Here is a 27,544-nt window from a genome sequence, read left to right as displayed (position 1 = left end):
CTCCTTTACGAAAGGACATTGACAGGGAGTAAAATCAGAAAAATACACACAGCAGGGGGAAGAAGGAAAGGTATTTTGTATAAATTGCCATCTACTGTCTAAAGGAAGTCAGAATTAATGACAGTGTTTAAAGCGTGCCTGGCTTCGGCCTCGAACCAGCAATGTTCTGTACTGCTGCCGTGTGTACCAGTACCAGTACCAGCACGCGTATGTGGTCCTGATTCATGTCCCACACCATCATTGATCACATTTTAAAAACACCACTACCAAGATGATCCTGGTTAAGTTTTAGCTGATAAGAACATGTTCAATAGTCTGTGTTTATTTGGGTTTTGTTAGATCCACCCAGTTGATAACAGGTGACAGTGTTGTATTCCACCACCAACAAATAAAAAAACAAGGTGAGTTGACACCAGTTTTGTAAAATTCCCCAGATTTAAAAATAAAAAAAAAAAAAAAAATATCCCACCAATTATATGAAAGAGCAGGTGCGGAAAAACATAACCTCGTTCCAGCTGTACTACAGAGTTAAATGGAAATTGGAAAGGTACACTGACTCAGCAGTTTCACTTCAAAAATAGCAGCATCAGTCAGGCAGCAGCCAAAGAGCCACTGATGGTCCCCTGGAAATGTGGGCTGGAAGCCTATAATGTAATATGTATCATGTTTGATACATGAGTCTCTGAGACCTCTGTACAACTCCCATCGTCAAAAAAGGAGAAAATGTTTTTTGTGAAAAAGCTAAAAATTATTAAAAAAATAAAACTAATAGAAAAATACATAAACCGTCCTAATGCAAGAAAAATATTATTTAGAAATTGTAAAATACAAAAATCTGTGTTGTGTTTTTGAGTTCAATTCAATTAACTCTTCAAATACAAAAACCTACACGTTTGTGTTATTTAACATCAGGCAATTAAGAGTTAAGACGCTCCCCCCAAAAAACAACAAAAAACACAAAGGCACCAGTGGGTTCCTTAACCCAACATTAACCAATGCAAACTCCAGGTCTAATCTTTAATCCCACAGTTTGATCCAGATCTCAACATCCTCGGCCCTGCTGATGATCCCATTTAGCCCCACCGATGATCCCAACATCGAGTCAATGCTTTGCTTTTTTAAGCGGTCACAGAGGGGAGGGGAGAAAAAGTGATGGCTAAGCCTTGGGCTAATCATGTTATCGTAGGCTGAAAGCACGCAGAAGCACACATCTCCCAAAGTCTGTTAACCTCTTGGCTCTGCGAGCCGGATATTTAAGCGTCGACAGTTTTCGTCAAGGTTGCAGTGAAAAGAATTTGACAAGCTTCACTTCTGTCTGTGGACGAATTTGATGCTGATGCAGAAAGGAAGTACAGCTGTAATAAATAAAGTGAAGAAGCTGTTCTTCCTGCTTCTTTCTTTCAAGTGCTTTTTGGGTGTGTATTTATGAGCAAACAGCCAGTGAGAGGATGGGCGGTGTTGCTGCAGAATGTTGCTGCAGACCTCGGAGGTGGTGGTGGGGGTTCAAAGCCCAGGTGAGAAGGCTTGTTGAGCGTGTACAGACTCACGGTTTTATAATAAAAACCCAGGAGATGAGTGTTATCAAGACAGGGATGCAAGGAATCCACATGACTCCACATTTTAGCTGCGGCAGTGTACCCTCACATGTATCCCACCCAAGTCTGTGCAGAGTGATTTAGCACTTCAGACGCAACTAAATACAACTCGCTCCTCCTCCTCCCCACACTGACAAAGTCTGTGAAAACCTGAGGGAAGGCCACAGCAGAATTACTCGATCCATTTCAATTAGAGAGATTGAATATCTGATTTACAAAAACACACAATGCTGTGTGGGAGCTGTGGCTACGGCCCAGAACTAAATGCCAAATTATATAACCGACTAAATGACTGGTCGGAATAGAAATCCACCAGAAACATCAGTCCTCTTGACTGGCGGATGCTGGTATTTTTAGCCTGCCTTCTGATGGCTCTGAGCTCTGGGGCTGTCGGCACACAGGAAACTGAATCAAATGTACGATGACATGATAGGATTGTGGCCGAGCAGCAATACGACTGCACACTTCATTCACCCCCCCGGGGGATGGCGACACCTGTGCCGAGCCAAAACTCTCATATGACTGAATCTGTGTTTTGAATGTGCACTCCACCTCGAGTTTACTTGGAGTTAGGGCTGTTCGATTAATCGATTTTAAATCGTAATCGCGATTATGTAATTAGAACGATGTTAAAACGTGAAAATCGTAAAATCGATTTTTCACTTTTTTTTTTTTTTTTACCTTGTCTGCACACATATTAATGATTGATACTAGGGTTGCAAAATTCCGGGAATTTTCAAAGTTGGAAACTTTCCATGGGAATTAACGGGAATATATGGGAATTAACGGGAATATATGGGAATTAACGGGAATTAACGGGAATAAATAAGAAATTTACAGAATTGAAGGTTGGCCCTTAACAGGGAACTTAAATATAGTTGGGGGAAATATATTGTAGCATAGTCTTGGCTAAGACAACCAGATTTAATGCAAGTACACTCCTCAATCACATGCACACAGCACATTGCTTACTGCAGGGCTATTGAGGCCACGCCCCCTACAGGCACTGTGCATTCCTCCATCACATGCACAGGTGATTTCTTGAAGCCTGGAGGCCACACATTTGAGCTCAAAGCACACGGACTATATAAAGTCAAGTAAGTTTTGATAATATTATGGGGTAAATATATTTGATCTATAATGGTATTAATGTTTAACTTGCAAATATTATATAAAAATGTATTAACACAGTAGCTAGCTAGCTGGTAAGTTAGGTGCTAAATGAAAGCTATTTTTCATTTCATTGACCATTTAAGAGGCTAGCTTATTATGGTGGTAGCTACCTCAAATTTGATGCTGTTTTTTCTGACTCCAGCAAGACGGTTTTCTGTAACCATTCAAGAATTTATACATCAATTGACAAAATAAATATTTACATTTATGTTTGGATATGATACAGTTTGTTTAAATTACCCCCAATTTCCAGTTAATTCCCAATAATTCCCATAAATTCCCATAATTCCCATAATTCCCATGGAAAGTTTCCAATTTGGAATATTTCCAAAATTCCCCAGCTTAACTTCCCATGGAAAGTTTCCGGAGAGTTTCCGGAAATTTACCGGAAATTTTCCACCCCTTTGCAACCCTAATTGATACCATATTAATGATTGATGGAAATACCTCTCAATACCTGCGACAAGTGCCCCATCGGAGAGGCTCTTTAGTGTAGGAGGGGGCGTTGTAACATGCCACCGGGCATCCCTCAAGTCAGATGCGGTAGACCGGCTCGTGTTCCTTGCAAAAAACTTGCAAGTGTGAATAGCAAATGTAATGACTGACATTACACACCTCTACCTCCTTCATGGGTTGCATTATTATTTAGCATGCAAAGACCCAGTTTAGTTTAATTAGAAAAATGTCTTGTTTTATTTAATTGGAAATATAACTTACTGTATGTTTGCAAGTGCTGATTTGCTGATTTTTTTTTTCAGAGATAAAACTTTATATTTTATTATATTTTTTAAAACTTTTTTTCAACTTATTTTACAGAGTTTTGCACTTTATTCATTCATTTTTGGTTTAATAAGAGCAAAGTTTGCACTTAAAGCCCAATGGGGCAAATGTTCAATAAAAAAACAGCATATTTGAAATCATTTCTTTGCCTTTTGTCAATTCACAAAATAATCGTAATCGAAAATCGGATTTTGAGAGAAAAAAATCGAGATTTTATTTTTGGGCAAAATCGAACAGCCCTACTTGGAGTATTTCAGATATTGTGTTGATTCTTTTCCCACAAACACAAACTTGTTCACTTTTGCCAGAGAAGTTAAATTTGGTGAGAACACACTTGATGAAAACAGAATTGGTGAAGCCACATTGGATTTTTATCTGATTACAGAGTCAATAACAGAATCTCTTTTTTTGGGCCAATAGCGGTGCCTCGCCATGACTACAACATTTCCCTCCTCCTTTATTCTTCTCCCATCTCCAGTCATCCTGCTGAACTTGTGCCAGAGAAGAGCAGCAAGTCCTTATCATCCACCAATGAAATGGGAATCAAAAGAATTATTACATGCAGAAAGTTGTCAAATATTAAAGTACTTTTTATATTAGCTTTACTGGTTCAGCTCAAGGACAAGGGACAGAGTATAAATGAGCCAACGGAAGAGCCAGATGGGGGAAATGCAGTGGTATATTAGACCATCGCTGCAAAGGCATATGTGCTGGATTCAAACCAACAACCCAAATCTGTTCCTGGCGGCAAGCTTGGAGCTGCATAAGACCTGTTCACTTTCATTTTATTTTTAAACAAAGAAGAAGCACATCAGCCGGAGGAGCAATTAAATGCAGGTACAAAAACAGAAGCGTAATTATGTGTCCTAAGTGAACAGAATGTACTTTTCTATGCAGCAGCGTGAGATTACAGGTAGATTATGCAATCATATGTGCTACCAATTTGGACTGTCGTTAACAATGAGTGTGCCAAAATAAACATTATATTTGAAGGTGAACAGTAAATGCCAAAAGATGAGACTGCCGTACTTCATCCAGTCTGGGTCATTCCACTGTCACAGTGAATTGATGGGAGAAGCTGCAGCGGGACTCGAGGCACAAAGAGCAAAAAAGAAAGCCATTGATAGGTCTGAAATGGACACAGACGAAAGGCCACAGGAGACGGCGAGGAATAAACAAAGAAAAAGCTGGCAGGGTGTATGGCAAAGCTTGCCATTCATCCGACAGCCTTTTCAAAGCACCGCTGGCAGAACCAAGCAGGTAACCTCCACTGCGGTGCCCGTGTTCCAGCAGGACACCCGGCTCTCATTTCTTCCCACTACAGTGGGGAGAAATGAGTATAGGTATACTGCATATCCATCCCATTGTCCAGAAAATAATGTTTTAAAAAGTCCTCCGATTGCAGAGGGAATTAGATCACCAAAGTTGGGGAAAAAAAGGAAAAAAAGAAATTCCACTCCAAAAGCACATGGGAATGCTCCAAACCAGCAAACCACACCTGCTGATAACCAGTTATTCAGGTGCCTTTGATCAGCTGAGCGATACCGACACAGAAACTGGTCAACCGCGCCCATTTCCCGAGCTCAGACCGGTCCTCAGACCATCAACCCTCATTCTTTCAGTCTGTATTTCAGGATTTGTGTAAATACATTATTGATTTTTTACAGCACTAAACTGAGAAACAGGAAACGCAGAAATTATATGCACCAACAACTGGTTTATCTTTGCGTATGTGGACTGTAGGGATGGAAATCAAGAACCGGTTCTTTTTGAGAACCGGTTCCCAGTGTTTCAATTCCTTGGAATCGTTTGCCTTTTTTGCAAACGATTCCCTTATCGATTCCAGTGGGTGCGAATGATGTCACCAAGCACGTTGTGCGTTCGCGCCTAGCAGGAAAAGATGGGGACAAAGCGGCATAAACGTTCGAAAGTTTGGTTACATTTTACCAAAAAGGATGACAACAGGGCGACTTGCAATACTTGCAATGTGGACATTTCAACAAAGGGAGGAAACTCTTAGGGCTCGACTCGGCTAGTGCTTTCCTCCGCAACCCGCGGAGTCGGGCGGCGTGTGCTAGAAGAGGCACGAGCACGAGCTGGGCTCCGGCAGACAGCTGCAGCTCGTCAGCTCATCTATGGGAGAAGTTAAAGAGCATCTACCGCTAGCTTCTCCTTTCATCAAGGCAGGGAAGAGTACAGGCCAGAATAGATGAATGTCACCAAGCAGTGACTCAAGCTTGAGTTATGGTTCTGCGTCAAAACGACGCCGTGCCTACGGCATGTGGTACGCGTCGACGCCGTCACTGACGCCGTCACTGACGCCGTCACTGACGCCGTCACTGACGCCGTCACTGACGCCGTCACTGACGCCGTCACTGACGCGTACCTCCCAAAAATTGTAACTACGCGTCGAGGCGACGCAGACCACACGCAGACGGAGAGGGCTGTGATTGGTTCGCTTGGTAGCAACGCATTTCCGGTTTCTGGTTTGAAGCAGTCGTGAAATTTCAGCGCTCTTTTCTTCGTGTATGTGTGATTTTTTTTGTTGGTTTTTTGCACAATAGTTGTCCTTATCTCTTTGATTCACTGTGACCGGAAAAAGTCGGATAAACCATCCAGGAAAAGATCGCAAATTAGCGGTCACGGGGGGTATTGCACCGCGACGAAATGGAGTGACGGAGAAGTCCGAAGGGTTCAATACGGCGTCACGGCGACGGCGCGTGTGCTCTGCGTTGGTTTGACGCAGAACCATAATTCAGGCTTAAGTTTGTGGTGTTGAACATGTTACTGGACATTCTTGTGTAATTGCCACAGAATAATAGTTAGTTAATTTCTACAGAAGAATATTTGTTTTATTATTATTATTTTATATTACAAATAATTTTGTGGGGACCCCCTGGCTCACCATCGAGGAGCCCAAGGCTGGGGGCGTCTTAACACCTCACTTGTATTTTTTGGTTCAAAGATATAAAACAAAGTTGATGCTAATCAACCTGTTTGTTCTCCTTTTTTCCAAATGAGAATCGATAGAGAATCAAATCGTTAAACAGAATCGAAAATGGAATCGGAATAGGAAAAATCTTATCAATTCCCATCCCTAGTTGACTGTGCTAGTCTCAAAGTCTCTCTCAAGCTTCAGTCGGTAATTCATACGTATGGCATCTTTAAGACCAATACGGTCATGTTTTCCACCGATAATCATTCTGTCAAAGTTACATCACTCTTAGCAGCGCATGTTAGCAAAATATAAGGTTGCAACCCTCTTAGTTTCAAAACAACTATGTACCTGTTCTTGTGGAAAAGTCAGAACAGCGATATTCTCGTTCCACTCAGCTGATCAGAGCGCTAAAAGATGAAGGGATGGAGTGGGAATGAGAGGAGGAGAGATTGGTGCCATCGATGCCTCGAGCTGTATTTAAATTTAGCAAACAAATGAATGTACAGCATCTCCAGGGACAAGATCTGAAACGGTCTGGTCTACTTCATAAGATTTGTCTCAAAATGTACCGTTTTTGCATGACTATACATCACTCACAACAAGAAAGTGGACAAACATTTAAATGAATCGACTCTGAAGAGATGTATTGAAATGTCATCCAAAACGTCATTATCAGTTAAAGTGTACAGTCTCTGTACACCTTCAATTAAATTTGAACTGTACACATTTACTGAGACAACTACTGATGTGTTTGTCACTTAAATTGGATTCCAGATGCATGTTTTCCATTGAAAAGTGCTTTTTAAGTCTTGTTACACGCTTTATTGAAACCACAACTAAATTATCTTCATTTTCATCTGTATAAAAAGTACATGATTGTTTTTTTTCTAAACTGTGCCACCATAAGTGTATTTATCATGTCGTTTAAATATCAAAATCCCTGCCTGAATAATGCGTCTGCATGAGATACATGGTAAGACATCTCCCGGACTAATGAGTTGGATGACTGTCAGAGCTCACACAGGACTTCAACAGTGTGACATTCTTTTAACGATTTTTAGCTTCCCCTTGATGAGGGTTAACGTTCATAATGTTTGATCAAATTCATCCGAATCATGGTTGGTTGCCAAAATAGCCGATAGAAGAACAATGCAAGAATTTCACCAATTCTGCATCTGTATTCAAATGTTGCAGATTTTGATGCACAATACAATATTCTGCACAATGTATCTACATTTAACGGGGGATATTAAACTTAGAGCTGGTTGATAAGGCCATAACTATTTTACTACAACTATTATATCCTTTTTTTTTTTTTTGCTTTTTTTGTTGCATTTTTTGACATACCAACATTTTTTATTTCATTTCATTTCATTTATAGATTAATTCCAGACATGTCAAAACATGATATTGTATAGAGCATAACATCAACACTAGTAAGGATTTGTTTATAGATGTTTAGACCCATACCTGCCAACACTCCCGATTTAAGCGGGAGTCTCCCGATTTTCAACCATTTCTCCCGCCCTGCTCCCGATTTGTCATTTCTCCCGCTTATCTCCCGATTTTAAAGTGAAATGAGTCAATGGTGTTTCACGTGTCGGGGTTCCTGCATGGATGTATTATATTAACGGGTTCCTGACAAACCTGGCAACCCAACCCAAAAGCACTGCCTACGTCCAAGCTCCGCCCCATGGAGCTGCTGCGATACGTCAACGTTGCCGCCATATTGGATGTGGCAAGACTGCGCTGTAAACTAATACAAGTAAATGGACTTATTTTCATAAAGCGCCTTACTACAAAGAAATGTACGTTTTACGTCTCATTTATTCATTCACACACGCACTATTATACTTGGGAAACAGTTAGGCACCAAATATAATATGTTTAATTTTCTCAGATGGCAAAAATAAGAACTTTATTGATCCTACAGTAATTCATGTTATATCAGTTATAGAGAACAAGGTAGTGCCGAAAAACAATATCCCCCCTCACAAAAACAAGAAAAATAGAGAAACATATTCTCTCATCAGCAAAGCATTACATAAACATATTTTAAAATTTTCAAGTTACAAAATAACATATTTGAACCATTTTTCAGATTTTTTCAGTTATTTTATTGTTTGGAAAATGGTTAAAATATGTTATTTTGTTATTTGAAAATTGTAAAATTTGTTTTGTTTGAGAAAATGCTTTGAAAAAAGGCTGAGGGAAGAGTTGGTGGAGTATCAAGTCATAGCAAGCAAGGATCTCCCACAGGAAGAGAGAGTTGAAGGTTCTGGTTCTTCTAGGGAAAGAGGAGAGGTTTACAAATCTGGCATCACTGATGAAGGCAATGCTCCGCATCCCTCACAGCAATGAAGCTCAGAGAGCTCATTCAGCATGGTGAAAAAGATCCTCACAGAAAACACAATGAGTATGGATAATTCTACTCTTTGAGCACTACTTTCTTGCAAGATTAACCATACCAGTCCTGGCCACAAGTATGTTCCCTCCAAGACAGTGATTGAAGCTGCAAAGTCTGACACCTACAATTACAACAGGTCCTTGGGTGACAAAGGGAACCTGGAAAATTCTACAAATATTGTATTTAATTGTTATTAATACTAAACTCATTTGGCTCCAAGAGGCTGTAGAATCATTTTGGAAGGTACATTTTAGCACATTTCATTGTAGCTATGGATTTAAAGCTCATTAAAAGTCGCCTTGTTTATATCAGGGTGGGGATGTTGTGAGTGGAGCATTCCAACCACTACCCCAGAAAATCTCCCTATTTTTCACAGCCCAATGTTGGCAGGTATGGTTTAGACCTAAAGAACCCTTTGTAAATAAATGAATCTGTTTTCAATGTATGTACACAAAATAAATCTATAAAAACAAATCTATACCCAATGTGCATACTACATCTATTTATATATAAATACATGCGCGCATAACAATACACGTAAATCCTATTTAACGTGTCTGAAAAGGGGGAGGAGGAAATAAAACTTTTACTTATTTTGTGGTTGAAACTTTTGTTTACAATATGCTACCTTCAATTATTTGTGGAGTTAGTGGCTGGACTTGCAAGGTGGAGTGTTTTCAGGTTAGTTGTAGTGGAAAAAAGAGGAGAGAGAAGGGGCTAACATTTGCAATCAAGATTTGATGTAATATTCAGTCAAACCCACCGGAGAAGGAAACAGCTGACGCAACAACTGCCATCTGAGGCGCAGCAGTTTCGCTCTTCCAGGGAATAATCACAAAAGAAAGACACAGACTGATCCCTCAAGTGCATCCCGTCCACTTTCCACTCAAAGGCACTCAGAGAATACACCAATCAACACTGAAACCAGCGAGGGGTCAAGTGAGCTACACTCGTTATCCCCGTTTTCAGTATACTGGAAAGATATGCTGGTGAAAACTTTATGCAGCTGATTCTCAGACATGTACCACTCACATCCAGACTGCCGCAGTCCTCCCCAACTCCTCCTTTTGTCTAACCAACATCAGTAAAGCTTTAAATTCCCATGGCTCGTCTGATTGTGCCGTCCGGTTTACTGTTAATCATGGAAATAGCCTCAGGTGTGGAGAGTGGCTTCATTGCACATTATGTCAGACCAGGCTAATATTATCATTGTACATCATGTTCTATAGGAGCTGGAGAAGGCTGTGACAAGGCCCCGGGGCCGAGCTGTCTTATTTAATGATGGAAGTGAGGCTGCTGGAGCAGCCCACTAAAACCGGTTTACTTTTCCATAGAACAGGAACGACATGAGGGATGAATATCGAGAGGAGAAACATTCAGTAAGACCAACAGTTGGGGAAGCTAATCAGATCATTGGTATTCATACAGCAGCAGTGCTCAGTCCCTACATTTACATATAATATGTTTCTTTAATGAAATAGTATCAAGAATTTACAAAAACAAGACTGAATTTCCTCATTAGCTTTATGGAGGGAAATAATAAAAATGAGCTTGTAGAGTTGAGTCTTTGTCTCTTGTTTCTGGGTAAAGTCTGCAGTTTTTATAAAACACTGTTTTGTAGGGTATTTGACTGCATTAAGTGCTTTTTGCTAAAATATAAATTTTTTTTAAACAAGATTAGCTGACTTGAAGATCTCCTTTTCCTATAAAAATATAGAAAAGTGTTTTTGGCCATGTTAAACTTTCAAGAGAGATGGTCTGCAGAAACTCACAACAACTTTAACACAATTTTAGTATGCAACACGTACTCCACAGCAAGAAATTGAAACACTTAAACACAATATTGGAACATAAATACTAGGGCTGGGTATTGTTAAGAATCGATTCCGATTCGATATTGATTTAAATGCTTCGATATCGATTCAGTAAGACGTAGAAATACACAAATACCTGTTGGCAATTTTTCATTATTTTTATTTTCATGCCTATAACATGTGCATGAAAATAATGCACCATAATGGTTCCATAATGGCTCACTTGTGCATTTGTACTGTAGTACAAAAGTTAAAATAAAAAAACAAAAACATGACAGTTCTGTGTCAACATGATCCGCAGGTTTGTCGTGTTGCTGTTGTATTTTAGTTCTGCCTGGCACAACTTAAGCTGCTTTCACATAGAGCGCTGTTTGCGCCGCGCCCACCGCCGGGTGGGGCAGAGAGTCGGCCGAGATGGGAATTCAAAATGAGTCCAAACGTTTGATCAGAATCAGAATCAGCTTTATTGGCCAGGTTCGAACAATGTCCAACAAGGAATTTGACTCCGGTAGTTTCGCTCTCTATGGTGTTAAAGGTGTTAAATAAACAAAAGAACAATAGACAAATGTGGAATTTCTATGTACAAAATTATAAAAATTTTAAGGTGCAGCAGTTTGAGGTAGTGAGAATAAGTATGACCTATTTACAATTTCTACAGACAAGAATTATGCAGAGAATACAAGATAAAAAATTAAATTTGTATGAAGAAATAAAAAGTGAGAGGGTGCAGCAGAGTGAGGCAGCATGAATATTAAAGACATTTATATATTGCACATGTTTGGTTACTCTGAGACTGTTATTTGTGAGAGTTCATCAGAGCAACCGCTTGCGGGAAGAAACAGTTTCTGTGTCTGGAGGTTTTAGCGTTAGCGTACAGAGCTCTGTAACGCCGTCCAGAGGGGAGGAGTTGGATCTGAAATATTTTTCCGCCAGCCACCGTCCATAAAACGCGAATCATAAGAAAATGTTGCGCACAGCGCCCCCACTGGCCAGGAGGTGAATCGATTCAGAGGCTTTTCTTAATCGATATTGAATTAGGGCGGGGATAATTGCGATGCATCGATTTTTCGATATTTTTACCCACCCACTTTAATATCAAATACTATAAAAATGTATTTTGTATCCTTTTAAAGTTTTCAGATACGCTGGCCTAAATGTAAAGCATAAAAATGGTCCAACATGATTATGGAGCTGTAAAAATGTGCCCTTTAATGTCACAATTAATTTGTAATTGTGGCCAAGCAGGATAACTGAGCCAGACCTGTGCCATAATGTCCACGTCACTGATGATGATTAAGAACTGCTGACTTTCATGTTTACATTAAAGGCGAGGTGGTAATACTAAAATACACCATAGAAATCAATTACTGAATAAGTAGAAATAATTACTGAATTTGAGTTTGATGAGCATCAATCAAATAGCTTTTTTGTTAAGAAAAATTGCTGTTAGATATTTCCCCCCCCCATATAGCTCAGCACCATTTGAGGTTGAGATGACGCCTCAATCCTAAAAGCATTTGCTGGGATATTTGTTTAAGTCACTAAAACTCCTAATGCATATCCTAACGCATGTCTGATAGAGGTATTAGATGTGCAAATACAGTAGTACTACACAAAGGCAATATTAATTAAAACATACAAGAAAAAGTGGTTCTATAGTAGAACCTTGCGTTACTGTATATGCTGAGTGATTTGACACCCAAAGAACAAAATATTTAAAGTGCAAGTATTGTACAACCTCAATATACACTGTGAAAGGTCATGCATGCTTACATTACTACATCATCATAATAACTACTGAGATGATGTGTCACCAGTGTTGCTCATCACCCACATGTACGTGCTAGCCTCCTTTCACTCCACTGAACTGTGGGAGCAGCATTGCTTTGGTCGGATGCTGGCGAGTTTTCACCTCGTCGCGCTTCGATCTGAGCATCAGCCAAAAAAAATTGCAACTTTACATCTCTGGCCAGGTTTGACCACAGGCCCTGCTTATGAAGGGAAGTCATGCTTGCAGACTTCCAAATGAAAGGACATGTCACATGTGTGTAATGGACAGTGTTGTGCAAGTTCATACTTCTCATGAACTAGTTCAAAGTTCAGTTCACATAGTTTAAAAATGAACTGTTCACGTTCATAGTTCACCATTTTCATTTTGAACTAGTTCAAATTCAGTTCATTTCAATATTTTTAGGTGAGAAGTACGAATGAAAAGTCCCCCTATCCTAAAACTGTTCACCGTATACCAGTGGTCTTCAGCCCTGGTCCTCAGGACCCCCTGTCCTGCATGTTTTAGATATTTCCCCTCAGAACCCTGATATAAATGACTGTCATTAACAGACTTGTGCAGACCTGGATGACAAGCTGATGACGGCCATTAATTAGAATCACGTGTGATGATGCAGGAAACATGTAAAACATGCAGGGCAGGGTTGGAGACCCTGCTGAATACAATCATGTATTGTCCTAGTGGCGTTTCAACTTTATTCAGAGGCTGTAAATCTCCAACATTGTAGTGCATTATCAATTTGTCTACCTGTTACTGGGAAATCAGACCTCTTGGTCTTTCTGGAACTTTTTTGATTGTTAAGGACTCGCAGATATTTTCTCACACTGGACGGGTGCTTTAACTCCACATGACGTTTCAAATTTGAAGTTGACGAGGCAGACGCTCAGACTTGTTTTCTCAGCGCAGGTGGACATAATTTGCACAGAAAGGTTAGTTTCCTACCGTCAGACTCTTTGGGAGACGATGTGTAAAATTCCCGCAGATAATGATAAACGGATAATCATCTGACGGTTTGCAGACGCTGCGACTGTAACGTCTCTCTTCACCCGTCAAGGCTGATTTATGGTTCCGCGTTAAATCGACGGCGAGGACTACGGCGTAAGGTACGCAGCGACGCGACCATACGGTCCACACGCCGCGTATCCTACGCCGTAGTCTCCGCGTTGGTGTAACGCGGAACCATAAATCAGCCTTCATTTGTAAAGACTGCACCGGGCTCGTCGAGCATTTTAAATGTGCGCGCCGCCCGCTGGTGAAATAAGAAGGATTATTCCGTAATAATTGGACCTAAACACTGAAGCTGCACCTCACATAATCTGAACAGTTCAAATTCCAGTTCATGATCTGCAGAATGAACAAGTTCACGTTCAAGTTCTTTATTTGCAAATACGTTGCGTTCAGTTCAACGTTCTCACAGAAATGAACGTGTTCAATGAACGCGTTCATTTGAACGCGTTCATGCACAACACTGGTAATGGAAGATCAAATATTAGTCAACATAAATAAGAATAAATCAGTGTATCTTAAAGAAATTAGTTTAACCCCTATTAAATCCCCCATCATTGCTCTCAATGATGTCACAGGTAGCAATAAATCCTGAATAGGAGTTGTTTTACAGTTGAGACGTAGCAACCGGGTCCGTGATCAGAAGTCAAAATCATATCTGAATTACAAAAGTTTGTGTCTACCGTGTTTACAATATGTAGAACAGACCCCCGCAGTCACGACTTGCACTGACAGGGAGACAGACAACTAAGGTTGGGATAAGACTGAGACAAATGTGAAACAGAGACACTGATACCCACTGAGACATAAGAAGTCCCAGATGCTGGCACAGCACAAATGCTGACAACTGGAAAAAGCACAAACAGAATATAAATATATGATAAAGTTGGCATTTGGAGGCATGCATAGATGGATGAATAAATCACGGCCACTTTGGCGGCTAATCTAAAGGCCAAGGTTGCTGGTGGCAGGAACACAAGATCAATGCTCCGTATGTGCGTGTGTGTGTGTGTGGTTGTGTGTGTGTGTGTGTGTGTACGGTCTCTCACTCACCAAATAGATTGCTGGAGTGGCCTTGTTTGGAGATGGGCCTGAGCTCATTGGAACCCCAGGCGTAGCGCCGGTAGCTGTCCCAGGCATGTTTCATCATCTGTCAGACAGGAGGAAGCAGAAGAGCAAAGACGGTGTTTTTTACTACAAGTTAAAAAAGACAATCAACTATGAGTTAGTAACAAGTGCAAACTGAATGACTTTAGTCCCAGCACTGAACAAATCTCCCAATCCATGATTCAGTTTAGACCTCAATATTTGAGTGGTGCTGAGACTCGAAAGGAAAAACAAACCCTTGTGCTGTTGCGCCGTCACAGGCACCGCGTCTCAACACTAATACTCTGCAGTATAGATGATGTAGCGATAAAACAACAACAGCTGCTGCAAAACTGACAAGGTGTAAATACATCTAATGTAGCGTTCACTTGAAGAGCTATGAAATTCATAAGGTTTGTGTCATTTTAGATATTTATGATGATTATCTGGAGCCCCAAATCAAATGATTTTTCCACTGGCACAGTGGAGGATTATGTAACCCCCCCCCCCACTCGAAGAGCCTAGATGATTCTGCAAATATTTTGTCTTAGAACCTCAAAAAAAAAAAAAGGCAGAATCTCTTTTCAAGTCAAAATATGTTATTAATCACAACAGACTTATTCAATCTGAAAAAGTAGTGACTGACCTACTAAGAAATATCTTCTTTGTCATGATGAGCACATGTCATGTTTTCATTCTTACTAAACCTTTACTCCTCATTGCACAGTTCGCCATATAAAAAGCAACATTTTCCCTTGACTTGTGTTCACCATAACCAGCCACTGGTGTCTCATTTTTATCTTAATGAACTTTTGGACCGACATGAAAACTAGCTTCCAAACTAAAACCCACTCATTCCAGTCTCAGATGTTTGTTTCTCTTCTGTTTCCTCATACATCTGTTCTGCTAATCCAGGTTATGTAGCATTGTGCAGGAGCTCTCTGGAACCTTCCTCCAGATTAGACACAGAAAATCCCTTTATCCTCCACCTTTAGACAGATCCGGGCCCACACGGTTCACCGACTGCGCTCTCTTATCAGCAACAGGCCGTTACAGTTCCTATGCTGTTGTCGTCTCCTGGACTTATCGCACTTCTCCAACCTCAATGTCATCTTTGTGCAGATGAATAGGTTCAAGCACACAGTTTGTGCAGGGGCCTGCGCTCATTTGCATGTGCGTGTGATATGCACTCAACCACAACCAGCAGTAGTGAGCCACACCGCTACGTCTGTTACTGCTGCTGACTCGCTGTTCATTTGCTCATTCAGGACAGACAGACACTCATAATACATTAATTAAGGGTGATTATTCGTAACGACAGGCACAAATGGTCACAGCAGGCAGTAAACCGATAGGTCAATAAGTCACTCAGTCACTGTGACTTGTTGCCCGGGAAACCGAAGTTATTAAAGTAAGCCAGTAAAGCTGTCAAAAAGGGAGGTCGCCATTTAGTAACTCAGTCAAGCAGAAAATCGGCCTGAAAATGGATTTGCGATACAGTTTTACCACCATATCAAAGCCAATACATATACATGTATACAATCCAAAGCTGCTTAAAGCCCCCATGAAATTAAAATAGCACGGTCTTAGACCTGCAAAAGGCCCTACAAACAACCAAACAATCAGACAGTACAAAATGCTAATTCAAAAGCTTTACACACAAACATTGTGGCCGTTAAAGTGAGAAGTTGACTTTGGCCCAAACTGATAAAGTAAATTCTTTATTTGAACATTCTGATTTATAGAACGGTTACAGCATAGGAGTTATAGATGATTATTAGACATATGGCTATTACATTTCAACACAGTCATAAAGGCAGATTGCTGAAGGCAGCTACTTCTCATCTCATCGTAAGTGCTTCTTTATTGTTTCCCCAATGTTGAACAAAGACAACTTTCACTTAGGAAAACACGCTGCATGCATGTGGAAGCATTCACCTCACTTTGCATGTGCAGAGCACCCAAGTGGACTTCTGGACAAAGTATATCCATACACTAAAATGAGCATTAAAACAAAATGACAGTTAACCAACGGCGTGGTCATGTTCCGATTCAACATTTAGATGCCTCTATCGCGCTACAAAACACTCCTGTGTGTTAACTTCTACTGGATTTAATCCTCTGAATTCCTATGTGTTCACAGTAATTGGATTAACTGCCTGGGATTTTCAAGGCTTACTAGGATCTGGTGGCTGAAGCTATTTCAAACATAGCTCCATGCTAATTGGCCTAATGATTAAGGTGCAATAGCAGGGCACTAATATCAAGTCCAATCTTGCAAATGAACTTAAACTGATACACACCTGCCCCTTGCCTCAAGAATGTGCAAAACACACGAATACAGCTGCCAAAAACACTTGACACGTGTTGACATTTACCTCTTCCTCACCCGCTCTTTATCTTATTCTCACTCCTGATAGTAGCCTGCAGTGTGTTCAAGAAATATTTTTCCAAGTTCATTAATTTACATGGCAAAATGTGTACCGGGGTGTTGTGTGACCTTCCTGTCTTGCATTGGTCCATTGCATGCACTTTACTGCCATTTGTCCACACAGATTCAGGCACGCTGACCAATGATGGCGAATCATTAACTGCGCTGCAAAGACTCGGGGGTTAATGACTCCTTTGCTCCAACGTGTCTTACGTCATCTGCGACTGAGAGAATCGGTGTAAAACCAAAAAGGGGAAATGCATTCCCATCACTTTTGAAAGTGAAACTAAAACCGAATACTCCCACTGCTCCTCACTAGAAGCAGATGTTCCCAACCCCCAAATGACAGTGTGTGGGATCAGGAGAGGTCATCCGGCATGTGGACCACATCGCACGTGAGAGTGTCTGGTAAACTAGAGGATCCGCTCCTATGACAACAACACTGAAGATTTTTTTTCTTTTATTTTTAAAGAACAAAAATGAAAAAACACTGGGTCACAAAGAACAGATATTTTCACATCAGAAAATTCCTGAAGACATGCTCCACAGGAGCTGCATGGGAGCCCTTCCCAAGCCTGATTGTGCAAAAGTCCGTGTTCACCCCAGACAGGTCCAAATACAAATGTAATCACAGAAGTTAACAAATCACTGCATAAATAAAGAATGATTATTGCTATAAAGCCTTGAATATACTGGACTGCAATTAGCAGCCGTAAAAAACGAAAAAGAGAGAGAAGACAAATGGATTATAATGGGTGTAAGAATAAGCTGCCAAGCTGGCCATAAATCATTATCCACTCAGTGTTTCTGGTACATTTTAACATACAGAGTAATCCCAAGTTTTATGTGGGGTTGGTCTCAGCGAGGGTTGATCACGTGTAGAATTGAATGTAAAACAGCGAGTATTTTTAATAACTGGAAACAATATTCTATCTGCAAATCCATATTGTTACTGTAACACATGAATACAAAAGAATCAAATGTTCTCCGTTTTGGCGATGAGCAGGAATCAAGAATTGCAAACAAAACAGGGAATTTGCAGGAAGCCTGGATGAGGAACAGCACGCACAAGTTTAAAAAAAAAAAAAAAAGTATCATTTATTAGTTCCTGAATTTTAACATCCCAAAAAAGCATTAATAATTTAAAAAGAAAATGCAAGTCATTCTTTAGATCCGATTTAAAAAAGGGGAAAACAAACAAAACAATGAGCAGGCAAGTGCTGACAAGAGCGAAATGTTGAGTGTCTGTTCAAAAAGACGTGCTCAAAGCAGACCCACTGCAGAGTTAACGTTTAATTGAATTCATTTCCTTCATCCAAAAGCAAGTGAGGAGCAAATTAGGGTTCAATTTGGGGGTTTGGCTCAAGCATACTTTGACATAAGAACTGGAAAGTTGAGGATCAACAACCTGAGCTGCAGGAAGCACTCTGTGCAGGTAAATTAGTTCATTCTCTTACTTGTACAAGTAACATCCAGCATGATTTGGACACTGGCTCATTAATGATTTTATATGACTGTGCATTCAATTTGAAAAATCCAATACCATAATGAATTCATAAATGAGATTAAAGTCACCAGAGAGAAGTTGTATCAAGAGACAGATAAACAAACTTGCAGACTGTCCTTTTTACCTAACATGCATGTGCAAACTGGTAACTGCATTTGCAGCAATGAGCAGAGAATGCTGGGAAAAAAATAGTAGAAAATAGTAGTAGAAAAATAGTAGATTAATCACAATCATCATATCACCATATTTCAAAAACGGCAAAAGCAGCAAGATGCGTGATGTTGGTATCAAATTTTCAATTAGCAAAGCTCCCCATGTAGTTGTAGTAACTAAATGCGACTTTTCTTTTAAATATGCAAATAACTTAAAAAAACTGGTAGGTTTGTTCTACTTTATATCAATAATGCAAAATAAATAAATAACAGGACAAATATAAAAACAAATCCATCTATTTTTCATTCCTCCAGAGTCCAGGCTGCTTGTTTATGGCTGTCAATGACTGCAGATACACACACTGCTTTTTATGGGAAGAAATAACAATGAGGGCAAAAAAATGCCACTAGAAATAATGAAATAAAATCAATATAGCCATAATAAATGAAGTTTTTCTCCTGATACGAATAACATTTCCCAGATCTATGTATTTCAGAAACAAAAAAAATAAAGCACAATAATTTTTTTAGGTGGATGAGCAGAGGAGGTCTGACAGCTTTAAGGATCAAAACAGCGACGTGATTTTCACGTCGTCTAGACTCAGGTTTCATCTATTTTAAAGAAAGCGTGAGGAGTCTCTGCACATCTGCACTCTTCACAGGTTCCTAATACGGCACTGGAGAACATGAAAAGGGTAAAGATATGCAACAAGTTCATTAAGAGCTTAAAAAAATTCCACGGGTCGCTTTCAGGGTCAACTCTGGACTCCAGTAGGTCCGTAATAAAAACTGACGGCGGCCACACAAAACAACATAATTGCAGATGTTTCGCAGAGCGGGTCAGAAGTAGCGCCGTGCTCTATTCTATTAAAAATACATGACTCGCCTTTATCATTATTATTGGATGGAAACCATGCCAAGCTGCTCACAGCAGATGCACAGTAGTTGGCAGGAAGATAGACAGGAAGGGTGTATATCTCAAATTAAATACATACATGTACAGTGTATGTATATATATATATATATATATATATATATATATATATATATATATATTTATATATATTAGGGGTGGGTTAAAAATATCGATATTTTATCGATATACATGTGTAGGAACGATTATCGATACATAAATCCAAGTATCGATTTAAAAAAGAAAAAATTATTATTATTATTTTTTTTTAATCCCGATTTAAAAAAAACGTTTTAAATTAAAAAAAAAATCCCGATTTTTTTCCCCCATTTCATCACCCAGTGCTACTTCGTAAGTCAGTCCTGGATATTGCTCCCTCTACATATACATACATACATACATACATATATATATATATATATAATATATAAATATATATATATATATTTTCATAAATTTTTTTTCTTTCCATTTTGCTATTTAAACACAAACATGCTACTCGGCCCAAAGGACCAATCCTTTTTTTTTTGCCTCTACGTTTGCTTTGATACCTGCAAAAGTCCTGAAGACACAACCCTCAGCCCTGCCAGTGGTGCTCACAAAACCGTGGTGTTTTGGAACAAAACGTACCACCTGATCTTTTTCCCCCTCATCTCATGTGTTCGCAGGCGCAGAGTTGGAACCAGATCCTTTTTTCCTCCCATTTAGCTACCAGTTCTTCAAGGATCAGTGAGGGCTTTCCTAAGCGGTTTAACATTTCTGCAGCCATATATGGGTTGGTATTGTACCGAAGGATGCTGGCTCACCAAGCTCTCTGCTGACACAAGAGTGGGATTAATACTTTCATCCATAATGGCGAGCTGCAGCGGAAACAATGTGTCCCACACATGCAACGGCCAAATACGCAAGCCATTAATCTGTAATGAAGAGCACCGTCTGATTTGTCACGCACACATTTACACCCTAATCCAGGTTAAGAGGTCTTTTATATGAGGAGTTCAGAGGTTTAAACAATCATTTGAAAGACATTCCAGCACCCCAATGAACAATGTCAAACTCAATGTTTTCTTCAAGTCCTTCATAAAGTCTTTAAATTGTTCTACTTCTACAGAGGCCAATCTCTTCCCAGAGTACAGCCCAATACATGTTTACAACTGCAGCAAAACCCTTTGGACTCTACTTTTTTTAACAAAAAGCTAAATGTACTCAGCATCAACAGGGCTGAGATTAAACAGCAGGAAAAAAGAAAACCCCTTTGTTTGTCGTCTTCAGGGCTTATTGGATTTGTGCTTTCAGGTTAAAAATCTCACAAGCAAACCCTGAAGCCACTTATTCTGAAATGTTAAACAAAACAAAAAAGCTCAAATTTCCCTGGCCATTCTTGAATAGTTATTTATGTACCATTCATGTAACTGTACGTAGCACTGAACTTGCAGTCAAAGACGTCCTTTTCTGGACCAGAGAAAAAGGTTTGGACTAAAAAAGAAGTCTGAGGGACATGCGTTTGATTCAGCTTGTAACTTGACTCTTGTGTGATTTTTTTCTAGTGTGAAGGTGAATCTAGAACAGCAACTGTAGATGTTGATTTCAAAATCAGAAAGAAACCCATCTGCTCGATTGCAAAGGACACGACCTTTCCAATGACATCACTGGTGCTTAACAGTTAACAGGTAATGCTGTCAATAGGGCTGCAACTAACGACTATTTTAATAGTCGACTAGTCACAGATTATTGAAACGATTAGTCGACTAATCGGATAATTAGTATTTTTTTTTTTTCTAATTTAGTATTAGGTTGCTTTAATTATGTGGCAAATGATAATAAACACAAGAAAGATGGGTACTAGAGCCCTGCTCTGTTTTCTTCATTCTGCTCCCACCCGCATCCGCAAAACTGGAGAATTTATGCCCGCACGGCGCACAATTATAGAGATGCATTGATTTAGTGTCTCTTCCCGTCCCGCAAGAGAAATGTCCCAGACAAATCTATCTGATTTAATGTTAACATGATCATTGTGGAGCTTGATGGATAATTGACAGTTCATAGGTCACCTGACAGAAAGTTAGATGCAAATCTATCATTGTCATCATCACACAAGCTATTTAGCCTTTTGCGCATCAATTATGATTGAGGTTATAGCAACGAGAGTAAGCTGCGAGTGGCTCAAATAACACTAATAAATAACATGAAATAAACCAAATTAACGAATGAAACGAATTAATTTAACAAATGAATCGCTTGGACATTACATTGCTGTGGAGGAAGAGAATGTTGCTGACTGACTGCGGTTCCAATCCCTGCTCCTCTCGTCCAAGATTAATTTAAAATACTTTTGTCAGGCATAACGTTAAAGCTCTCTTTTGAAGCCAAAATAGGCTTAATATCTTACCAAGGAGTCCGTTTTATTCAACTGTCCGACGTGCTTTCTATTCAAATGCTTGTGCATTACCGACGTGCTCCCGTGATAAGCAAGGACTGCTTTGCAAACCTTTCAAATCATCTTTTTATTCGCCGTATCCAGGCTATGCTCCCAAACTTTTGAAGTTTTGTTACGCGCAGCTGCTGTACAGGACGCCGTAATTTTTGTTTACCCGCTACCCGCTCGCAGAGATGCCATTGTGCATGCGCGACTCTCGGCAGAGATTGTATTGAAGTGAGATGCCTCACATTTGAAAAACACGTCTGGCGACAATTGTCGACAATGGAATTCATTGTCGACTATTTTGATTATCGATTTACTATAGTTACTATAAAAGTTACTAGTAAAGTTACTATAAAACAATACGAGGAGAGACTGACGTAATTAAAGACTAGAAGAAAAAAAAACTACACATTTGGGGCAGCTTAAAACACATCAGTACAAAAATTAATAGGTTGACAGTTTGAAATTTCTTAGGTATGAGGGAATTCCTAATTATTCACCGATGGCTACAGACCTTTAACCATCTTAGCTAAAATAAAGGGCTGCAGATTGTTTAGAAGCAACTTGTTTACAGCTCTCCAACATTGTTCACCTTGCAATGGATAAAGAATATCGTCTGACTCTTGTAAAGGCCACTGCCGCGACTGCACATCTGAGGTGCACATATAAATTACAAGTGCTTAAAATGACCGCCAACTCTGTCCGAAGTAAATAACTGCCAGCTGAATCTTGTGAGAACAACAACAGGATCTGCGGCATAAACAAAGCACCAGTAACTGTCGGGCGATGTTGGATTTCAGAAGTGTTTTGTTGAGTTAGTGTCCATCTATCACCGTGTTAGTGTCCATCTTTGTTTATGCCCGTCCCTACATAATCCAGACGAGGCAAATGGACCGGACTGGATTCTGTGAGTTGGCTTTTGCTGTGTATAAAAATGTTTCGGCCTGTTCTTCACTCACTGTGACTTTCATGTCAAACAATGGAGTGTTTAAGGGGCCCTTTGAAAACCGCACCTTGTTTGGTCGGCTTCGTACAACTGTATAAAAACTCATACATCTACATTTATTGACTTAACCTTCTCTTGTCACCAGGAAGCAGCCCAAGTGTTTTTGACCTGACTGCTTTACAATAGGAAAACGAATGAAGACTTTCTGAAAGGCAAATTGATTTTTCTCTAACGTCCTCCATCAGAGTCACGGCCCACTTCCATACAGCAGGCAGGCGGCTGCAGAGCTCGTGTTCATCACTCATTTGTTTAACAGGTTGGCAGAGGTTAAAAACTGAGCAGCATATGCCAAAAATACACCCCCCGTTTCATTCAAATTACCTGGGTCGGCTGAACAGAGAATCATTTTCAAAACGAAATGGTCTGTTTGAATGGTAGTGTGGAAACTGCCGACTCTGGCCATTTGACAGTTTTTCCTGCATTATTGTGGTTTTTAAGATTAAAAATAGTCTTTTAATCCATGTTTACAGGCAATTCTGGGATACATGCAATAAAATTCGACTAATATGCATCTTTTCCAAAGATGGTAAATTAAGTAGAATGGCGTCCATCTAAACTGACCCATAGTAGGATAGTAAAAATTAAAACCACGATTCTATCTTTGGGCGCATGTCACCAGAACAACTTCAGTATGTCCGCAGATTAATAGTATACTCCAACTCCACTGGAGTTTAGCTTAGTTTGTTTTGTTTTTTCTCACAGATACCCTTTCCACCTAAGAGATGGATGGACTCAAACCCTGAACAGAGTGAGTGTTGGACAGTATTTCAATGTAAAACAAGAAAAATTAAAAAAGTAATTTGTACAATTTCAATTTTATAAGAACAGGGGCCAGTTGCACAAAAGGACCGTTTTCTCATGGAGTTTGACATGTGAGTCTTATTATTAAAGGAACTACCACATACATATCCTTACCGTCTTTAAAACTGTTAAACCAAACAAACAAAACAAAGCGACAGTTGCAAAAGAGATAATGAACTTCCTTGCAGTCACGCTTGGCATAAGTTCTGATTTAACTGGTATTATGTACCAGGAAAACAAAAAGTGCTGATAAAATGAAACAAAAAAAAAAACAAAAAAAAGAAGCAGTTATTTCATCAATACTTTTCATTGTCTGGGTCAGGGTGGTGACGTGGACTGATGGCCAGAATCAACAGTCAAATGAGAGCCGTGTGCAACTGCGTCATTTCACTTCCATATTTGCAAAATAACCAGAGGCTTATTGATTACGCATTTTTAATGGTTTAATCTGCATGTTGTTCCAGCACTCGTGTTTGGACATGTATGCTGAAAATCCCCCTGGCACACTGCTGGGCAGCTAAGTAAGAAACCGTTTACAGACATGTTGCAGTGTTCAGCTGACAGCTGACGGCACCTGGGCATCTGTAAATGATGCCGACCACCGCTGAGCTGTGAACAGAAAGTAACTCCATGACTGTTTTTCTTGTTTGGGCCTTTCCAGTCAGAGATAAATCATTCACTTCAAAGCATCTTAAAAAGCACAGATGTGGAAAGTAGAATGAGCCAGCAATATTACAAATCAATTATGAATGCTGGTTTAGTCTGCACACCGTCACTTGGGGCTAAAGATGCACCGATTGACCCGCCGGTGACCGGAATTTGACAATTTTGAGCCTGAGCAGCCGGACCGTTGCCTGGCAGGTCAATACGTTCCAGTCTGTTTTGCGGATGGACCCTATAATATCAAACATGAAAGCCTTGTGTATGCCTGTAGCAGGAGGAACATGGTAATGTGGACACTTTTACTGACCGTAAACTTCAATATTGTTGGACAGATGATCCGCAACGTCACAACATAAGTGTTCTGAAGAGCAGTCTTCACATCTGGCGAACGTTTACAAAGGAATATTCTGTTTCACTTGGTGTTTTGGGGGTGAAACTAGAGATGGTCGCTGCATTTAGGCGACGCCTGGTCTCCGGAGAATACTGATGAGTACAAACTGCTGATTGCTTAGCTAGGCTTCATGGCAGGATGATGACTGAAGAGGAAGTGATGAGGCCAGTCATTGGCTAAGCAGACAAGCAATGAAAAGGCTTTGCCCCATAATATAAATGAATGTATTGTTTTAAATTCATTCATATGATATGGTTTATTAGATTTAGTAATGGAGACAAAAACTGCTTTTTGAATCAGTATTCAAATATGTTTATTTTTGATGCAAAGTTGCACATTTTAATATGGAATTTAATAGAGGTGAATTTATATTAAGCAAAAACATTTCATAAACTCACCTGACATGGTGCAAAATGACAGTAGTCAACATTTGCAGTGGATTAAAAACACACTTGCATTCTGTGAAAGAACTAAAGATCACTAAAACAACACAGCTGGAAGTGCTTGAGAGAAGGTTCAGCGACACTGACGAGAGGCTGCAGTTCACTCTGCAGAGTTATTGATCGCAAGCAAGTTCTAAAGTCAAACTTTATAAACCACTGTCTGTGAAAATCAAAAAATGTTTGACATAGCAGCAAATAACTATATAACTACTATTTCTATTATGAATTTTAAAATAGGAAATAGTAATTGAATAAAAAAAAAAACATGATGCAATAAAAAAAATTTAATTCATTACTTAAAATTAATTAATGAAAATGAATGAATTAAAAAAAAAAAAAAAAAACTATGACAGTATACAATGGATTATTAATAAGTTTCCGGAATCTGAAGGGGCTAAACGGCATCAGCAGATCACACTCACTTTTTTTCTAAAGTAAAAAAAAACAAACAAAACAAAAAAAAATTTACTAAACACTTACCCAAGTACCTTTGGTGACCTATTCACGTAACCAAATAATAAATAAAAATACAGAAGTGGCATAAATATTGATAAATATAGATACAAGCTAAAAACTGTTGGTTAGGCGTTTTTTCCGTGAAACAGTTAATTTCCGAGCTAATCTTCACTTCCCAAGAAGAGCAGATGCAGCTAAAGACTTGCTTTAGAAAGTGCACAAGTGGATTCCACACATAGAATTCAGTTAAATAAATTTGATGAAAGCAGTTTATATCAGATCGTCAAACTGAATTCAGATCGTGTTTTAATAATGGAAAATTAAGTTATGAGGTCCACCATACTGCAACCTCACTTCTGCAGATACACAAAAATGACAGAAATAGAGAGAGAAATGGATAAAAATGGATTCAGTGAGTGGCGTTGGCGACACGTGACAAGCTTTTAGTTCTTCTTTCATATCCAGACAATAATAATAGTAAAACTGCGCTCTCTCAGAGCTGATGCCGTGTTCCTCCTGGGATTTGACGTGAGCGGACTTAGTTGGGTTTGCTTGAAAATGAGAAGTGCATCCGCATGATAATGCACAATTTAGCACGTATGATGTTGGAAATGTTTACTTGATATTAACAATCATTATGTAGATGTTAATGTAAGAATAATTGCTACAACTTTCTTACCTCAAATTGACTTAATTCCACACGAGACCTTAACTCACTTTTCTATTCTTCAACAGGCTTCATTATTTCACATATGCTATAGTTTAAACATTTTCCTTTGTGTTTTTTAATTGTACATTTTGCAGCATGCAATCTAGTGTAATCTGGACAGTGTACTGTGGAAAATAACTTTAGGCCCTAAAGGGTAGATTGTGCTGAAAGAAAAAAAAAAAAAAAGAAATATACCAAACTTACTACTAGTCGGCTGCATTTATGACTTGACCCCAAAAAAATTCTAACAAAAGGTTTTTCAGTGGATTATTGTAGTACTAGGTGTACTTAATGACATCCTAAAAGTCTACCAAAATCTGACCACCAGAAAGGTGTATTTTTCAAGATGGCGACCAAGGTGGCCAAGAAATCCCAGGTGAATAGGGTAAAATTTTTAACAAACAGATATCATCATGAAACTTCCCCAGTTAATTACTTACATGAAGACAAAAAAAAATTGCATTGGAAGTTTTTTGAAATTGTATGTGTAACTATGCAAATTAGGCGTATCTCATTGAATATGCGCCAATTCGCATAAAGGAACATACATTGGATAAAGCTAGGTTAAAAATTATTGTTTGACCTTATTCACCTATCAGATACAAATTTACACAGGAGATTTTGGAAAACTCTTATCACTCTGCAGGCGGAGCAGAGTGCCTGCGGAGGCTCACGCCCTGTTTAACCAAGGAGACTGCCTCCGCGCGCGGTGCTACAGCTTTGCTTCGGCGTCCGGTGGGTTTACGCTGTTAGAGGTAAAAACTCATTTTGAGAAAATGGCCAATAAAGATAACGATTGTGAATTCTTATATTAGTAATATACAAAAATATACAGACGCAAGTATATATGTAACGATTCACTCGGGTCATGATTCGATTCGATTCACGATTTTTAGCCCACGATTACGATATTTCATGATTCTTTAAACAAAATTATTAAATTAAAAGAATCCTCTGTACTGTATTTTCTCACCTCACTGTTACAGCAATACTGATCGTCGCTGTGCTGCAGAGTTATCAATGCATCAGGTGATGCAGATGTTGACATAGTCAAAACTGCAGT

General features: G+C 39.4%; 1 protein-coding gene across 1 annotated transcript in view; it reads right to left on the bottom strand.

Moving 5' to 3' along the window:
• Positions 1-27,544, bottom strand: part of man1a1 (mannosidase, alpha, class 1A, member 1) — a 135,109-nt gene that overhangs the window by 83,423 nt on the left and 24,142 nt on the right. The window contains exon 2 of the mRNA XM_061707448.1: positions 14,555-14,651. Coding sequence (XP_061563432.1) covers positions 14,555-14,651 — 97 coding nt within the window. The remainder of the gene's footprint in view (positions 1-14,554; positions 14,652-27,544) is intronic.

This window comes from Cololabis saira, chromosome 18 (assembly GCF_033807715.1).
Source record: "Cololabis saira isolate AMF1-May2022 chromosome 18, fColSai1.1, whole genome shotgun sequence".
In the NCBI taxonomy this organism is placed as follows: domain Eukaryota; kingdom Metazoa; phylum Chordata; class Actinopteri; order Beloniformes; family Belonidae; genus Cololabis; species Cololabis saira.
Note: the sequence above shows the minus strand (reverse complement) of the source record. Positions and strands in the feature narration are given on the sequence as shown.